This window comes from Euprymna scolopes, chromosome 15, assembly GCF_053919585.1.
Source record: "Euprymna scolopes isolate OS-2025 chromosome 15, ASM5391958v1, whole genome shotgun sequence".
In the NCBI taxonomy this organism is placed as follows: domain Eukaryota; kingdom Metazoa; phylum Mollusca; class Cephalopoda; order Sepiida; family Sepiolidae; genus Euprymna; species Euprymna scolopes.
Genome location: NC_136496.1, coordinates 64835964 through 64854408, shown reverse-complemented (window position 1 = coordinate 64854408; position 18445 = coordinate 64835964). Strand labels below are relative to the sequence as shown.

The 18445-nt window shown below is 32.2% G+C and overlaps 1 protein-coding gene across 1 annotated transcript in view; it reads left to right on the top strand.

Moving 5' to 3' along the window:
• The window catches only part of LOC145293845 (uncharacterized), a 99435-nt gene that overhangs the window by 59167 nt on the left and 21823 nt on the right, over nucleotides 1-18445 (top strand). Inside the window, exons 3-6 of the mRNA XM_080140525.1 lie at nucleotides 808-883; nucleotides 3088-3188; nucleotides 10434-10492; nucleotides 17135-17277. Of these exons, the coding sequence (XP_079996651.1) occupies nucleotides 808-883; nucleotides 3088-3188; nucleotides 10434-10492; nucleotides 17135-17277 (379 nt within the window). The remainder of the gene's footprint in view (nucleotides 1-807; nucleotides 884-3087; nucleotides 3189-10433; nucleotides 10493-17134; nucleotides 17278-18445) is intronic.

Sequence of the window (18445 nt, the reverse complement as noted above, 5' to 3'; positions counted from 1 at the left end):
TGAATTATACCACTATTATAATTTGCGGTTCTAAATATGTCTTAATGGATTAATTGTTGAAATACAACCTTGTATTATTCATTTCAAACAGCCATTGTGATTCGCTGTTCAAAAATAGTGATCAACACGTGTCGATTATCATCCAGCCAGTTTTATTTATACCAAACTGATAGAATATTGTGTCGGAAAAATATTCTGAAATTTCTGGGGCTCATAGGGTCTTCATAACTTCAGTTATTGTTGTGATCAGCTTATAAAGTTTCTTGGACATCACTGATAGTGCCTCATGGCTGAATGGCGTTTACCTTGATTTTGGTGTGATTTCCAGTATGCAACGAGTGAAACTAGAAAAAAAAAATCATAGTTTTTCAGGAAAATTGCTCCACTTTATTCATCTCTAAAGGATATAGTGAGTTTTGTTGCCATTGTATTTGTAGTAACTCTGTATATGAAATTTTTTTTTTTTTCTATTATTTTAACATTTAAAAATTGTTAATCTGTTTTATTTATTTTTCATTGTAAAGAACACTTATTTTAATGGTTATTATGATATGGGGAAGGGGGTATTGTTTTTATTAAGCTACAAACTAATTTAAAGACCATCAGTTTTTAAAAGGCTAATCGTCACCCCACTCCTATAATTAATTCCTTTAACCTTGTATTAAAGTAAACTTTTTTCTATCAAATATATAGAAAAAAAGCTTATTTTAGAAAAATATTTTATCAATTTCTTGTTATACGTATTATTTCCAAAATATCAAAATATTGTTTTTACAAATAAAATGATCAATTTATTTATTTTTTTAGAATTGTTCCAATTATCATATTGATAATATTCTAAGGCTTCTAAAGATAGTTTATGAAGACCTCAGTGATAAATATGGTAAGTATTTCCCCTTTTTCTTTTTTCTGTTAATCTTTCTATTATTGGGACTAATGTTGAATATTTTTTCTTGAAATAAATTGAGAACCAAATCAGCTAAAGTGGCCTTTAGAATATAACTACATTGAATGTTAACAATGTCATTTCATTCGTTCTCTGCAAAACCAAACGTTGCTCACCGATTTTTTTTTTTTTATTCGTACAAAAAAAGTTTCAGAATTAAAAATTTACATCGAAATTGGCAATCTGTATTTCCCAAGCTAATCGTAAAATATATTTGCCAATTATTTTGTATTTCAAAACTCACTGAAATATTTGTAAAAAAAATATTAGAAAGCATACTTGATATTGTCTAGGAGGGAATCTCCACTCCTGCTCCTATCTCTGAACCTCATCTTACCATTTTTATGCAGTTTTTTAATTATAAAGGCCAGTTATCTGTTTGCCATACTAAAACTCGGAAACTATCAAAGACCTTAACCTAAGACATTAGCAGGTTATAGTAAAAACAAAGAATTGTTATAATCTTTGACTTAATCAACCAAATTAAATAACTTTCATTTTTCTTCAAGTCGTTGTTTGGTAAATGTTTGGAAAAGACTCATGAGAATATTCTAAAACGATGCCAAATAGTCAACTGTTTTCTTGCAAAGTTGGTGCATGTAAGGTTTTAAATGGAAGATGTTCACCCTGTTGTATCCTCACAAGATCAAAGTCAGATTCAAGGTTGTGTGCATGTGGGGAAAAATCTAACTCCCCAATCAAAAGGGTTCACTGGATGGGAACCAAAGTACCTGTATAGTCCCATTGACACTCCCTCCCTAATGTGGATGACTGAGATGATACGCAATAAACCCACTCACCCTCAGAAAGGATTATGCTATATACTGGATATTGTTCCTATTAATGGATATCTTGTGAAGCTGCAGTAAAATGCTAAGCCATATTGTTAAAAAAAGAGGGGGATATCAAGCCCTTTGTCCAAGTTTGGCTGTTGTGATTCCTTTTTTCCAATTTTGCAAGATTTTTTTTTTTCCTTTTTTTTTTTTAAAAATAGTGTGTGTGTGCATGTGCAGTCTATCTATTGAAAATTAGGTACTCATGCACTTATTGATCCATGCTGAAATAATGTTATTTAAAAAGCCATTCTTAACATGGGGAGGGAAGGATGTTTTGTACCTATTCTGTACTTTAACCTTACAATTGAATAAAAAACATATTCTAAAACTTTAATTAAACTAGGAAATATGATTTAAAAAAATAGCACAGATCAGTAAGTGCATTAGCACAGAAAATTATAAGGTCACAAATAGGTGAAAAAATAGTTATAAAACCGAAAATGAATAAAAAAAACAAAATTTGACTTGGAATTTTATGCTGAATTTATTGAACAGTTTTAAAAGCATAAGTAAATCTCAATTTCTTTTTGTGTTTTTCTTTGTGTTAGGATATTCTGCAGGAAATTTTTGGGAACCATTCCCTTTGTTGAGCATTCAATAAAGTGTGACTGAGTTTTTGTAATCCGGCCACCAGGGGTCGCTTCTCAAGGCTATATGTGGATGTGTTGTCTATTTCTTCTTTTTAGTTCAAGATCCAAACTATTTGAAAAATCAAATCATTTCTTAAAAAAGAAACATTGGAACATGCATACTAAATATTTGTTCAGAAATACGATATTGTGAAACAGAATTATTTATATTAAAATAAAAAAAATCTTTGAATTTAAAATCTAACAAATAATAGTTAATTAATAAAATCTCCAGTTTTAAAATCAGTGTGCAAATTAACAGTACGATTGATATTGCGTGTATGCGAGCAATATATAAAGATTGTGTACCTATTATGTAAATCTGGATTAACTTGCATTCTTAGTGCAAGAAATGGATATAACTGTCACATTTATTTTGATAACGTAGAAATTTTTAAAATTTTGTTAATTGGCTTATTCATTTCTTATTAGTTACTGTGCCATTTGAGAGGAGGTAGGGAGAGAGTAGAGAAGGAAAATGTTCACAAACATTTTCCCCATGGTGGAACCCACTGCACATACATCAAAAGATTTAACAGTTTCTAAGTTCAACAAAAAAAAGTTAGATCTTCTGGTATTAATTTCCTTTTACCGAATGTTAGAATCATCCAAATTTTTATTGTTCTATACTTATTAAATATATGTACATATTTATATTTTTATTTCTGTTAATCAGGTAAAGTTGAATGTGGATATACGACTGATGTTAACAGCCAGAAAATCTCCATTGTTGAATTACGAAGACTCATTGCAAAGAACCTGAATGAAATGGATACGGTATGTTTTCAAAACAAATTTGAAAAAACTGTATGTTGCTTAGGGGACATTCCATGCCAAATCTAGTAAAAGATCGAAATTTTACCACCACCCTCATAATTTTTAATCCTTTTGACCCCTGTAAAATCTACATAAGTTATGAACTGCCAAATTTCAGAACCAGCGATCACTGTTTTTGAGCCCAGCCAAAATAAGGCCAAGAGGCCGAAAAAGAATTGTCTATTCATGACGGGACTATCCATCGTTACAAAATTATAAATTTTTTGAAAAGTATTTAGTTTCTGGCTTAGAAAATTGCACCTAGTAGGGTTTTTTGACTGAGGAATCCGAAAATCAACCTTAGAAAGCCAAGGGAGTTCATCTTGTGGGACTTTTTGCCCATTTATATGCCAAGACAGCTTCTGTGGGAACCACTCAAAAGGGCATAACTTTGGGGGTCAAGAAAAGACAACTCTAGGGGTCAGAGGTGATATCTGTTTTAATATTTAGAAAGCCAAAAGATAGAATTTTCAGATAATATACATATTCATACTTAGTATTTATTCCTTCACATTGAAATTTAATGCCAAAAGTTGACAATTTTCAAAAAATCGTAGTTGAAAGCGCTCAATTTTTGTTGATAAATACAAGAAAGTTTTATGGCTCCCTGGGTCTAATTTAGAGGTATATGTGTTTATCTTATGATTTTATATTTCAGTGGCAAAATTCTCTCATTCTTAGATAAAATTTCAATGTTTTTTCTACATTTTTATGACTGAATTTGTACGCTTGATTGTAGTTGAACGAGCAATTTATGTGAAACCTTGTCCAAAAGATACCAAACAAGTCTACACCATATCTGGAAAAATGCTGTCTTTATTTATTGTTCTTAAACATTTAATTGGAATATCGAATAAATTTGGGGGGGGGGGGTAAGCCATTTCGATTATTTAAACATTTTTTTACAATACTTTAAGTCCCGAAAATCAGTGGAAATTTATGAATTTTTTCCGGATATCGTATTACATAAGCAAAAGTGTACCTTCCTCGTATAAACTTGAAAAAGTGTCCAAAAATCATATGTTCTTTTTGTCTATTTTCAGGCTTGTCAATGACAAAAATTTACTTATTTACTAACAAAATAAATAATAAACCAATTATTTCTTGGTCAAATTTTCATCAATTCTGTTCAAAACTAGGCAATAATCAGATTGGTTTACCAAAAGTATGATTTTTTTTTTTTTTTTTTTTTTTACAACTCATAAAATATCTAAAGTTTCATGTATGTAGTATGTACTATCAATAAAAGTGCCCGTCCAAAAAAAGTCTGGAAACTTATTGAAGGCACCTCACATATATATATATATATATATATATATATATATATATATATATATATGAACAAATGATTAATAAAACATGTTAAAAGACATCTTGAAAAAGAGTTAAAAGCATATTTAATTTTAAAAAAGGAAACACAAGATAAGTGGATAGTCCTTAATCCGCGGAGTTTCGAAGAAATACTCTCCTTCTCATCAGAGGGCAGGAATTAGCAAAATGCAGGATCGGATTTTGCATATAAAAGTATTTAATGAAACTACAAGTAAGTCGCAGATCTTACTTGGTTAAAAAAAAAGGGTGAGGTAAGGGGAACAGGAGGTAAAAGAAATGATAAAAAGATTTCACATGAATGGACAGTCCAGTGAAGGGTAAAAATCCAAAAATGGTAAAATCTAAAACGGTCGAATTTAAAATTTCAATCCAATGGGTAAATTCCAAATGGTCCAAATAATCTAAAAGGCAGAGTTCCTTGGAAAAAAGCGCAAATGGAATGAATTCCAAATTATGAAAAGAAAAGTACTGGAGAGAATATTTAAAAACACGTCTGTCAAGGCTGGATGAATCAAAAAAATTAAGGTTTAAAAAAAAAAAACTTCGAAAAGCGGTGAAGATTTTAATTTGAAAAGCAAGGTCAAACTGACCCAGACAAGAAGCGCGAAAATTAGCGTTAATAATTAGGTCAGCTTAGATATGCACATGAAAGTCCCAGAATTAAATTAAGGAAACTGATCAGAACAAATAAATGGCTAAGTTTATGAAATGGGGCGTCTTTTATATATAAAAAAAATGAAAGTAAATAAAAAAAATAGAAAATTATATATATACACACATGTATATATATACATACATATATATACATACATACATACATACAGACACAAATGCACACATACATGTATATACATACACACAGGCATATAAATATATATACATATATGTATACATATACAATAACACACACACACGCATGCATAAATATATACACATATCCAAAAACATATACAAGTTAAACAAAAACATGCATACTTACATACAAAATAAGGGGAGGGATAGGCCGGTATCTACAAACTCCGGAATAAGGCAAATAAATGTGTATGTAAATGCATATAGTAAAATATAAGTAAACAAATACATAGAATAAAAATGAGTAGGTTGATGTATATATTTAATTAATAGGTATGCTTATACCATAAAACGGAGACAGCAGATGGAAAACTGGCCAAAGAAATAAAGAAAAAGCAAATAAAATTAAAAATATAAAAAGCTTAGAAGGTAAGATTATATAAAAAAAAAAAAAAATTATGGGAAAAGATATATATTTGAAGGGTTAAAATAGCTATGTGATTTCAAATTTACCATATTTAAACTTGGACATATGTTTGCAATAGGAGATCAGTTCGTTTTTAGAGTTTATTATATTACTACTTTATTATATATATATATATATATATATATATATATATTATACACACGAAAAACCAAAAAGTGTTCAAATATTCGTTTCATTTTGATTTCAAGACTTTTGAAAAAAAAACAGAAGTCATGATGTGAAAATATGTGATGCGTCTTTGACATAAAAATGTTTTTAGTTCATTTTCGGACAATATATATTGTTTTTGTTAGTAATTTTACCATAACATGAATATTTGTTTCAATTTTAACTGCATATGAAAATGGATGAAATTGCCAAAGTGGGGGTTTCACAAAAGCAAATCTTTGCAGCTATCTTCGAATATGGCTCGCAGTTTCCACCAACTAAATTCCCAGATTGTGATTCATGTATAAAGAAATGCACACAAGAATTTAATGGGGCCCAGTCAAGGGCTATGGAGCCTAAAACACTAGAAAAGGGATATTTTCTTAATCTTGATATTTTTGTGTAGTATATTCATCATTAATCTTTGAAAACATTCAAATTGTTAACACAAACACTAATCCTACTTTCTATTTCCACAAATCAGTGATCTGGGCCCACTGTGTGGTGGATTGGGGGTTCCTGGGTTAACGAGTATACCGTTGAATGTGTACCCCCAACGGTTTTGCCCATGTATTTAAAGTTAATGAATGAACACACTTTTGACTTGACATCTCTAGATTAAGTGTCATTATTTTTGTTAACTGTCTTATAATCAATACCACTAATCTTAGTCGATTGGATCGAGAAATGAAGCGCCTTACCATGGGACACAACATAAGAAGACGATCGTTAGGTCACCTAGTGTCGGGACGTATTCGAAAACTCCATCATAAAATCAAAAATAAGCAACAAAGCTGACAATTCACATTTTGAATCATCTTCAAGAATATACATACACACACACACACACACATATATACACACACACATACATACACTAGCAGACTGTCTCGTCGTAAAATACACTTAAATATATTTTAATTTATACAGATTTCGTATTTATAGAGCCAATTCTCTATTGATTATTATAGTAGTAAATGCCTGGCATGGCCCAGTTGTAAAATAAGGTTAAATATGAGATTTTAATTTATGCATCAGCTAAAATCGAAACCAAAGCATATAACTCTCCAGTGCTATTCGTTTCCATCTGAGCTAAGTTCATATGCATATCAAAACTTTAAAAATTAACGTAGTTAAACGTATAAACGTATGTTTGCACATGCATAAAAGATACACATTTAGTCAGCTAACGTTTGTCAAGTTCCAATATTTCAATTTTGACCCCCTTACCGGTTATTTTTTCTGGCTAAAACCAAATTAGTTCCATAGATCTGAATCCCCTGTATATCAAAAAATTTGACAGGAGTTTAGTAGAGACCATTCCACACACACACAGAGACATACTAACAGGCTGTACAGCATTACCAAATTATAAAATATGCTTAAATATGATATTTTAATTTATGCATATTGCGTATTTATTAGAGTTAATTCTCTATCGATTATTATATTGTACCCAATATATAGGTAGTAATTTCAAAAGTAAAAAAAAAAAAAAGTGACTTGGGGGCCATCAGCTAGAATCGAAACCAAACCATATAACACACCAGCTTTAGTCAATGCCATCTGAGAAATTGTTAAATGGATAAGAAATAATTAAAAATGAACCAACTTGAATGTATAAATGTACATTTGCACATGCGTAGAAGAGCACTGTTGACTTGTGCTTGCCAAGTTCGAATTTGTTCTACAGGGCTAAATCTTCTGTATATCAAATTCCAAGTCTGTAGACATGATAGGAGTTTTGTAGAGACCATTCCTCAGACATATATATATATATATATATATATATATATATATATATATGGGTTTGTATTACTGTACACATAGATTCGAAAAAGTTGTCAAAAAACAAATATATAACAAATAAATGTTATCAAAGGCAAGATAAGTTACTTTTCTACCAAACTGGATATATTTTTTGTTGTTTTTATTCAATGTAGCATTTATTCGGCTTGAAAAACATAGTGTTTTAACAATGTATTCGAAAATTCAAGATGGCGTCTCACACCCTCGTTAACACCGTAAGTTTGGGAAAAGGTATTATAAATAAAAAACTATACAAAATACTATTAAAAACCTGCCGAATATATGTCAACCTATGTCACGGTAACATATATTGAGCGAGTTTTTAACAATATTTTATTCGGTTTTTTATTTATAACACCTTTTCCCAAACTTACCGTGTTAAAGAAAGAATCAGACACCATCTTGAATGTTCCAATACATCGGTAAACACTGTATGTTTTTCGAGCTGAATAAATATGTTACATTGAATAAAAACACAAAAAATATATCCAGTTTGGCAGAAAAGTAACTTATCTTGCCTTTGATAACATTTATTTGTTATATATTTGTTTTTTGACAACTTTTTCGAATCTATGTGTACAGTAATACAAACCCATATATATATACTAGCATTTCAGCCCCGCGTTGCCCGGGTGTTTGGAGGTGTATGTTGAGCAAAAGAGGAAAAAAAGGTCAATTTTTAAAAAATTTTACCCTTATTATGACCCCTTAACATTTATTGTTTTGGGCTCAAATCAAGTTATTAAATAAGATCCATGTCTAAGGAACCTATAACTAAAATTTCAAATGTTTAGACCCAAAATTGTCGGAGGAGTCTGGTAGAGTTCTCAAAGGTCAAATCGTTGAACTTTGACCCCTTAACAGTCGAATTTTTGACCGAAAACTGATCACATCGATTTTCCCAAATCTCAGTATGCTGTATATCAAATTTTGAGTCTGTAGACTAAAAATCAACAGTTATTGCGTAGGGAAATGCACACAGACAGACAGACAGACACAGATATGTTCACTTTTATAGATATATAGATTATATACAGGGTGTCCAAAAAGTCACTGAAGGGTTATGAACTTCAATAGATTCTTTATTTTTTATATCTTTTTGTAATTTTAACACACTAAGACATTGGGAAATTTAAAAATAAATGCAAAATTCAAACAATCTTTATTTATAAAAAATAATGTCTTTTAAATGTTGCCCATTTTCAGCTTCACATATTTGTGCTCTTTCCAAAACATTATTCATGAGATTGCAGAATCTCTGGATTGTGATTTATCTCCTTTATTTCATTCCTGATATTTTCCTTCAAATCTTGCAGGATGGTTTGTTAACATATACTCTTTCTTTAAGATATCGCCACAAGAAAAAGTTGGGGCTAGTCAAGTCTGGGGAGGTGGTGGCCATTTGACATTGCCATAGCGAGAGATAATGTTGTCGCCAAAGCATTGCCTGCTTTTGGTAAAAAAATTTCATAACTTGTGTATGTTATTTAATGCTATACTTATCTATAATTAATTTCCAAAATATTATCTGTAAAATATCTGAAATAGAAAAAAATAATCATTAATGGTAAAATGACAAAGATTTTCAACCTTTCAGTGGCTTTTTGAACATGCTGTATATATATATAAAAATTTAAATTTTAAAGTCAACATCTGCAATAAATCAGGTGTTTTTCAACTAAAATTTAAAAAACTGAATTTTGGAGTATCTGCAAACCAAAATATCTTTATGCTTTGAAATTGTTAAGATGAGGATCAATTCTTTGAACTACTGTTCTCATTTTAGATGTTATTTTTACAATGTTTCTCTTGATATAACTCCCAATCATCAGGTGCATCGTGTTGAACTCTGGAATCTGTATGGAATTTTCAATGAAACTTCTTATTTAATCCACCAATGTAGCTTGCTCTCTTTCCATCAGCCATGATCTGGTAGACTGAGGATTCTAAAAAAATACAATTATGAATTTAGATTTCTACCCTGTTATGGCTGAGGGAACAAGAGCAAACTATCCATATAGATTAAATAAAGGGTTCCATTCTAAATTCTGTACAGATTCCTAAGTTCAACAAGATGCACCTGAAGGTCGAAGGTTAAATCGGCTGAAACCTTGTACAAATGACGTCCAAGATGAGAATAGTAGTGTGAATAATGCAACTACAAATTATCCGTTTCTGTCCCCCAAAATCTGAAAGAAATGTCTTTAGTTTATTCACTTTCATTAATACTGTAAAACATTGAGAACGTCTGTATATGAAGATCATTACCTCCGTGACATTTTACAAAACTTTGCTTTCATGCTTGTTTGTTTATCCTTATATTTAGAGGGATAATAACACTTTATTATCACCTTCTATATTTATTTTAATAAAATCTTAAATGAATTTTATTATGGTTTTATATACAATACAAATTAAAAGATTTTCAGAGTAAAAAAAAAAAGCATATGAAGCGAGCGTGGCTATCAAATATTGATGTTTTAATTAATATAAAACTTATATATTTCATACAGTTTTGAGGTTAACATTCATTTTTTATTTGAAAACAAGCTTTTTTTTTTCTTTTCTTTTTTTTTTCTTTTTTAGCCCTCAGTTTTATGGAATAATTCCTAAATATGAATGTTTCTTTTTCTTTTTAGGAACCATTTGCAAAGATGATGCTTCATTTGGTAACTGACAGTGAGGATTGGGGAATCAGGTATGAATCCTCCCTATTTATAATTTTTTCCGTATACTATTGTTATATTGTGAGGATAGATGGTGCTACTAACAATGCATGGTCATTTGCTTTGTGGACTTTGCTGGAATATTTGACTTGGTGAGGTGCACTATAGGAGATAATGCATAAAGAAGGATTTCCACCCAAGCTGCTTAACCTCATCAAAGCATATTACTACTCGACACATAGAAAAATTTGCTGCTATGCCTGGGTTCTTTGACATCCACTCCAAAGTTAGTTGTGTTCTTTCTCCTATACTATTTGTGTCATTAACTGGATTACCCGTAACATGCTTTTCAAGTTTCCTGGTGTCTCTGTTGGGCACAACATTGTCCTGATTGACCTTGACTACGCTGATGACATAGTCATTCTTGGAGAAAACTTTGCCGACATTCAATCAGCCATAGAAAAAATGCTTCACTTTGCATTTAAGATTGATATAAAGTTAAATGCTGTGAAAACAAATCATCTTTATAGCATTCCTATCATCTGAGAAGAGCATGATTCTTCTCGAGGGGAAACTCTAAAGAAAGTCTATTGCTTCAGATACTAGGTTTGAAGACACAAGTCAGAAGTACAATGATATTGAGATCCGAATCAGCAATACCTGACATGCTTTCAGTCGCCCACAAACTGTGGTATCTTCTAGAGATCACAAAAGGCACGATAGTTCAGATCTATCAGGTGGTTGTTCAAATGATCGTTTTGTACAGTTGCGAGATCTGACCAATGATCTCAAAAGGTTGGTAGTGCTTGACCTATACTACCTCGTCAAGTTCTGCAGGCTTGTCGACAACATTTTGTCTCCGGTACGCAAATCAGGATATGATGCAGGATCATTCTTATTAAGCAAGCTCTTTTTTAGAGAAGATTTCATTACTTCAGCTATGCTGCAACCCAGGAGAATTCATCCCTATTTATAAATGTTTTTTTTTTTTTTTCTGGTTTACTATTATATTGTGGGGTGATATGATCGCATGGTTAGTGTCAGATGATGAGGCAAAATGGATAAATGAGTGTGTGTGTGTGTGTGTGTGGATTGTATATGATTGCCCATTTGTTGTCTTCATCCAAATTCGATGCTTGATTTCGACAACGATCATCATGTCAATCATATGGTCTTGGTTACTGCTGTAACAAAAAGATTTTCCTCCCAAAACAATTGTAATTTAACTATAAAATAAATAATGATGCTTTATTTTAATGTTATAATAATATCCAGCTTCTTGCCCAAACTACAGATTTGCAAAAATAGGTAAACATATCCTCGAATCGAATATAGTCCATTGGCTTAAGGGTGCATCTTTCTCTGAGACCTACAGATCCCTCTCCTACTTATCCTACTGAAATATATATATATATATATATATATATATATATATATAGAGAGAGAGAGAGAGAGAGAGAGAGAGAAAGAGAGATTGGTTTTATTTTGAGTAGATCACACAGCCAACCTACTAAAAAATTAATGACTCTTTTATCACTGGACATAAAAACCTACTGTCCACTGCTGAAATAGACAATAATTTTTCTAGTTTTCCAAGTGGAGAAGCCAAATTTTGGGTGATTAACTCCCTCAACAGGTATTTTTCACTATCACTAGCCCGTCATCTGTATACATTGCAACTATGCATCCCATTAAACATGCAACATTGCATATATATTTACATCAGTAATGGTGAATAAAGGGAAAATTGTGTAGACATCCTGTGTGAAAACAACTTTAGCATATGAGATGTGGATAAATGATTCAAAATTTAACAATGGAGACATAAACAGAAATTATATTGAATGCTTTAAAAATATCCATTTTTGTTGGTCAGGTTGGGTTTCTAAAATAGCCCTACTTTTTATTTTTGCATATTTATTTAAAAAACATTATCGTTGAAGTATTAATTACCTCCATTTTTGCCATGGCTGATCATGAAATTAATTTAAATAACTAATTCTTCCCCTCCTCTCCATTTTTCACATATCTGGAATTGTCTAACTGTGAATTGCATATGCAAGTCTTGTTGTTCCAGACAGTCAAGTCATCACAAATTTTGTTTTTGACAAACTTAACTTTGAATTGATCTTTGTAAGAGTTTTAGATTTCAGAATGTTTAAGATGCAGATTAATAATTGTATTTGAATTATTCAAGCTACTGTTCTCACTTTGGATGTTATTACCCTCACCTTTTTCAGGTGCATCTTGTTAAATTCAGAATCTGTACAGAATTTTCAGCGGAACCCTTTATTTAATTCACATGAGTAGCTTGCTCTTATTTTTTTAGCAATGACCAAGTCTTAAATAATCTAATTGTTTTCATAGTATCCCTCATAACGAGATTTGAACCTTTAAATAAATAAACATTAGAGATTTTAAACTGCAAAGACTCCACCACCAAATCTATTAAACTTATTACGAATTCAATTATTATTAATGCAAACATACAATAATAACAACACATTCATGAGTTCGTAATAAAAATAAAATAAAAAGACATTCATGAAATGCAATGAACATTAAAACATATATGTTCTGGGTTCAGTACACCTTGCTGAAATAAAAATATGGGGAGACTCTTTCAAAACCAGAAATATACAATAGACGATGAACAGTGTATGAAAATAACGAAAAACACGACACACAATGGTAACTTTCAAAGTTAAATTTTATTATAAAACTATGGTAGGGAGGGGATGGGATCAAATAGAATAAAAAAAAATAAAACAAATTACAAGAGTGTGGAAAGGGGTGCCTTTATCTACTATCTGAAAATACTGAGAAATATATCAAAACAAAAAAACATATATTCAGTCCGAACAAAATGATGGCAAAATGAATTTGCTGATATAATATATGAGAGAGAGGTAACTTACAGTTTTTTATGTTTCTTTTCTCTTTTTTTTTTTTTTTTTCTTTAACTTTCAAAGTGAGCTTAAACCTTCGTTTTATTCGCCTCGGGTGACAGTTCATGACGTGATATTCCTATATCCATCCAATGTTTTGGTTATTCCTGGAGTATCGTATCTCCTGTGTTCGTGAAATTAACATCCTGTATTTTGATTACACTGACTTGTTCTCCCAGGCATTATTTCTTTCCTTTCACTATTGATGGGGGTGAGGGATCAACATCTTCTATCCGGATGACCTCGCTCTCTGTGTCGCTGGGGTAGGAATTTTTTTCACGCCCGCTTGGCACGGTGGCCAAGCAGTAACTGTTGTACCAAAAGGTCTCTTTTCTTTTCTTTCTCTCTCTCTCTCTCTCCTCTTCTCAATACATTTCTTATCTCTCTCTTTTCTTTGTTGCTTAGCAACTAGCAGGGTTCAGGTTGAAAAGTATGTGTTGACCCGGTCATCTCGTTGACCGGGTCATGTGTGTTAAAAGGCTTTTCTCACCGCTCTCTTTCTCTCTCTTTTATATTCCCTGTCTCTTTCTCTTTCTCTCTCTCTCTCTTGGAAATCATGTTCATTTTGCCTTGGTGATAAGATATTAAAATAACTAAAAACCATTTCTTGGCCTAAAATTGAATATTTCAATTTTTATTTAAAGACGTAATCCAATTTAAGGATTACGTCACAAACTGTACAAGCCAAATTAACAAAAGAATAAACTTTACTTTAGGATAATACATAGGAAAAATAAAGTTAGTAATTAATAATATAAAAAAGTACTCCAAGCATACCCATGTTAGGATAAGATCGAGTATTAATGATACATTCACAAAAAAGGCATGTCACCAAAGCAATAGAACATGAAATAGAAGTAGATATATTTTATGTATCAATTTTCAGTATTTACTTCAACAATGTCTTAATCATTAAATCATTTCTCTCTAGGTTTGTAAGCGTAGTGATTGATGGGTAGAAATCAGAAGCTCACAGTATTAATGCTGGAGTCCCTCGTATAACACAACATACAACGTAATATACTCCTATGTTTGTATTATTTGAACTGCTATTCTATCTTGGATGTTATTCTCACGTTTTAGGCTGATGTAACCTCCAACTTTCTCCAGGTGCATTTTGTTAAACTCTAGCATCTGTATGAAATTTTGGACGGAACGTTAATCCTGAGTAGCTTGCTATTGTTCTGTCAGTCATGATTAGGTTAGAAGTCTTAATTTGTAACTGGTTTCTTAGTATCACCTGTACTGAGAATTGAACCTTTAACCCTTAAGAGTGTCACTTAGAACGAATGAGCACTTAGAGTTATGCCACAGGTCAATTCAAGTATGAATTTTAGGAGCCTTATTCTTGTTTTAAATGGTTTTTTTTGTACATAGGAGTCAACACTTATCAAGGCCCAGAGGTCACTCGAGGATAAGGGTTAATGAGTGTACAGTAGTCAATGGGATAATATCACCATAATCGTTAGTTGTGGAAATTTGGTAAATTGGATTACTTAAAAAGATGACTCATCAACAACTTGTTTATGTTGGACTTGAAGACAACCATATTGTAATCAATTGGAAAGCAGGGAAACAGAATAGTTCCACATGTGTGCAGTTCTAAGAAGCTTTGTTCATGGAATCTACGTTTAGGTTTAGACACAGATAAAGAGTGGGGAAAATTATTGATAGTGGTTTCAGCTAGACGAGTGTTTTTTTTTTAAGTTTGAAGGAGGAGCATAGATTTGAACTCTAACAAATAGTTGCCAGGAAAATAACAATAAAGCAGAGGCAGGCTCGCAACATATCTTCTGTGAGAAAGAGGTTGCAGGGAAGAGAAAAAAACATCCCCCACTAGTCTATGAAGTCTATTTTGAACTGTCAAGGCAGGATAAGACTTTCTAGTAGCTCCTGCTCACATGTACATGTTCCATTTCAGATCAGGAGTAAAGGTCAGACCCAGAAGCTTGTCAAAACATAGAGCCTCCCTAAGACGAGAGCCATTTATTTCAATTGATGCCAAATGGGGATCAGTGTTGATGTAAAGATAGAAGCTTGGTTTTAGATGCAGTAAAATTAACTAGCCACCTCTTTCCCCATTGTACCATGTGATCAAGATCAGAGGAGAAAGAATCAGAGAATTTGGTTGTTTATGACCTTTTGAAGTGTTGCCATAGATGGTAGTGTCAGCAGCATAAATGTTTGTGTATGATCTTAGGATGTGATTTGGGAGATCACTGATGTAAATCAGGAAGAGAGTTGGGATATATGTATTAGAAATATTCTGAGAATAATTAGAAAGCTGGGTGTAACTTGGTTTTCAAAAGGCATAGTGGAACTGCAAGGAGGTTGAGATGATAACCAGTTTATTTGCAACAATGATGATTGATGAAAACTAAGATATAATCAAAGTATATTTGAACGCATACAGAAGTTTTTAATGGTATATTCATGTTGAAAGAATGGATGAGAGTTCTTAGGTTAATGGATGTTGAGGTGACACATTCAGATCAGAGGAAGAAGATCAAAGAAAACAGAAGAGGAAGTGATAAGGACTTCAGAGAAAAAGAGGGATAAATGAAAACCTAGTCAGAGGTAGATTAGTTGGCAAGTCAATTTCAAAAAGCTGTCCAATACATACATCATGTTGTAACACGGATGTTAAACCAAATATGATTATGGTAAATAGATTAAAATTCGGGAATTCCTTGATCAAATTAGAAAAAATGAGTAGGATTTTTGGATTCAATGCCCCCTCCCCCCCCCCAAAAAAAAAACTGGTGTAAAATAAAATATTGTTCCACTTTGAAAACAGCAGAACAATGAACAGAAGATTGCATAGTGTTTCTGTTAAGTTGTTAATGGCTTGCCTTCTCAGCATGTATCTCTGAACATGCATCTGTCTGTTCAGTGCACAGGCCCGAATCATCTGCTCATTGTCTTCAGCCAGATTGCTAACCCGATTTCAACATTGGCCGTGGTGTTAATCATGTGGTTCTGGTCAGTATTGCAACTAATGGATTCACACTCAGGAGCTATAAAAATATAAAATCTAGACTTTGACTAAAAGCTTATTTTAATTGAAAGCAAAATAAAAATTCTGTTTGTACCACATGATGTATGATTTTGAGATGTGTTAGAGTGTTTAGATGAAACACTGTCGTGATAACTTTGTAGTTTTGTAAATAACATTTGTATTTTGCATTCAAACTCTTTGTATCATCTTCTCACTGTCTTACGCATAATTCTCATACTTGTGTTGTTTCTGTATCTCAATAGAATCCCTAAACTCTCCAGGTCATGGAGGCGTTGCATTATTTGATGCAGTATGTCTTGAGTAAGAATAGCCTGGTGGTGGCCACCCCTCTCCAGGTTTCAAACCACCTACAGCACTTGGTATTACCAAATGGTCACTCATTTTAGTATTGACCAGGCTTAGCATTGTTTAACTGCAATGCTCTAACAGGAACTGGTGTCTCGGCCTGCTAAGGCTGTATATCTCGATAGAAAGGTGGAAAATTAAACAGTCAAAAATTTAAATTTTAAAAAGAAAAATATCTTGAATAATGTCTGCTGCCAATTTGCAGGAATTCTTGCTTTACTGGAGAAAGATGTAAACTTGGAATTATTGCCACATCTGCAAAACCCAAAGATCTGGCATGGAAGCTCTCCACTCACCTTCGCCCACACTTTAAGAAAACTTAAATCTTTGTTTCATTTTACCATTCTTGTGTTTCTTTGCAGAACTCTTGCAGCTGATGGCAGGAATACATCAGTGGCAGAGGAGGTGAAATATTTGGAAAGTTGTGTCCCAAATATGAACTTCATCTGTCGGCTTCGCAGAGCTGTTTTACGAATGATCTACCAACTTCTTTTAGGTTTCCTTGGTAAGGACATTTTGCTTCAATATTGTTGTCTCTTTAATATCTTTGAATTTGTCTTGCATTCCTACTTTTGAGTGCTCAATTTATAATGGAAAAACAAATATGAATTGTCTTTTTCAAATTTTAGAGTTCTTTTCCTTCTCATCTGAAATATTAGTGTCAGTATTAATGTTCGATAAAGTAATGAAAATGAAATTTGTTTTTCAAGTAAAAACTGCATACCTTCCGATTGAAGAAAAAAAAATAAATAAAAATCTACCAAACTTATTGTACAGAGTGTTTCAAAAAGAATACACTAAAATCATCATGCAATGCATCAAAAAACGAAAAACATTACAAACCTTTAACATGAACACGTGTTTTATATACATTCAAGTTTCATTTCATGTTTTAAAAGTGCTCAACCACCAGTGACGCAAACCACATCCAGCCAATAAAAATTTCTCCCATATGCGCCTCAGTATCTCACAATCCACCGTGCTGGTTGCAGCTATTATTCAATTTTTCAAGTCTTCAATACTTGTTGGAAGTGATGGAACATAAACTTGATCATAAGAAAAAGTCGCACACGGTGAGGTTAGGGGACCTGGCAAACCAAGCACACAAAACGTCTTCTGCTGGAAAGTCACTATTTTGATTGATCTTCTCACAATACAAGTTATACTAACGACAGTGCTGAAACTGATACCAAATCAAACTTTGATAACTAATCTATGAAATAACCATTGATTTAGCCCACTACAATGCTATAGACCTGAAAAAAAACTAATGATTTTGGCGTATTCTATTTGAAACACCTTGCATCTCTGTTAGGTGTTTTTATATGTACAGGATTCACTCCTAAACTAATTTACAAATTATTGAGTTTTGGAAGATGACTGATAGGCACAAGCGATTCAAATATGGGCTTCATTTAGTTTTATGCAAGAAGAGTAAAAATGTGGTAGAAACCCTCTTTAAAAATTGAGGTGCCTCAAAGTTTTTGAAATTTTAACAATAGGTATTTGTTCTGGGGTAATTAACACCCCTATATTCATGATGATATGGATCTGTCTGGCACTATGTAAGCCAGACATTTTTGCCATCGAGCGAAGAGTACACATGCAGTTTAACCACTCATAGTGAACACCAGGATTCTTTCATCTTAATATTGTGACCCTTAAACAGGACC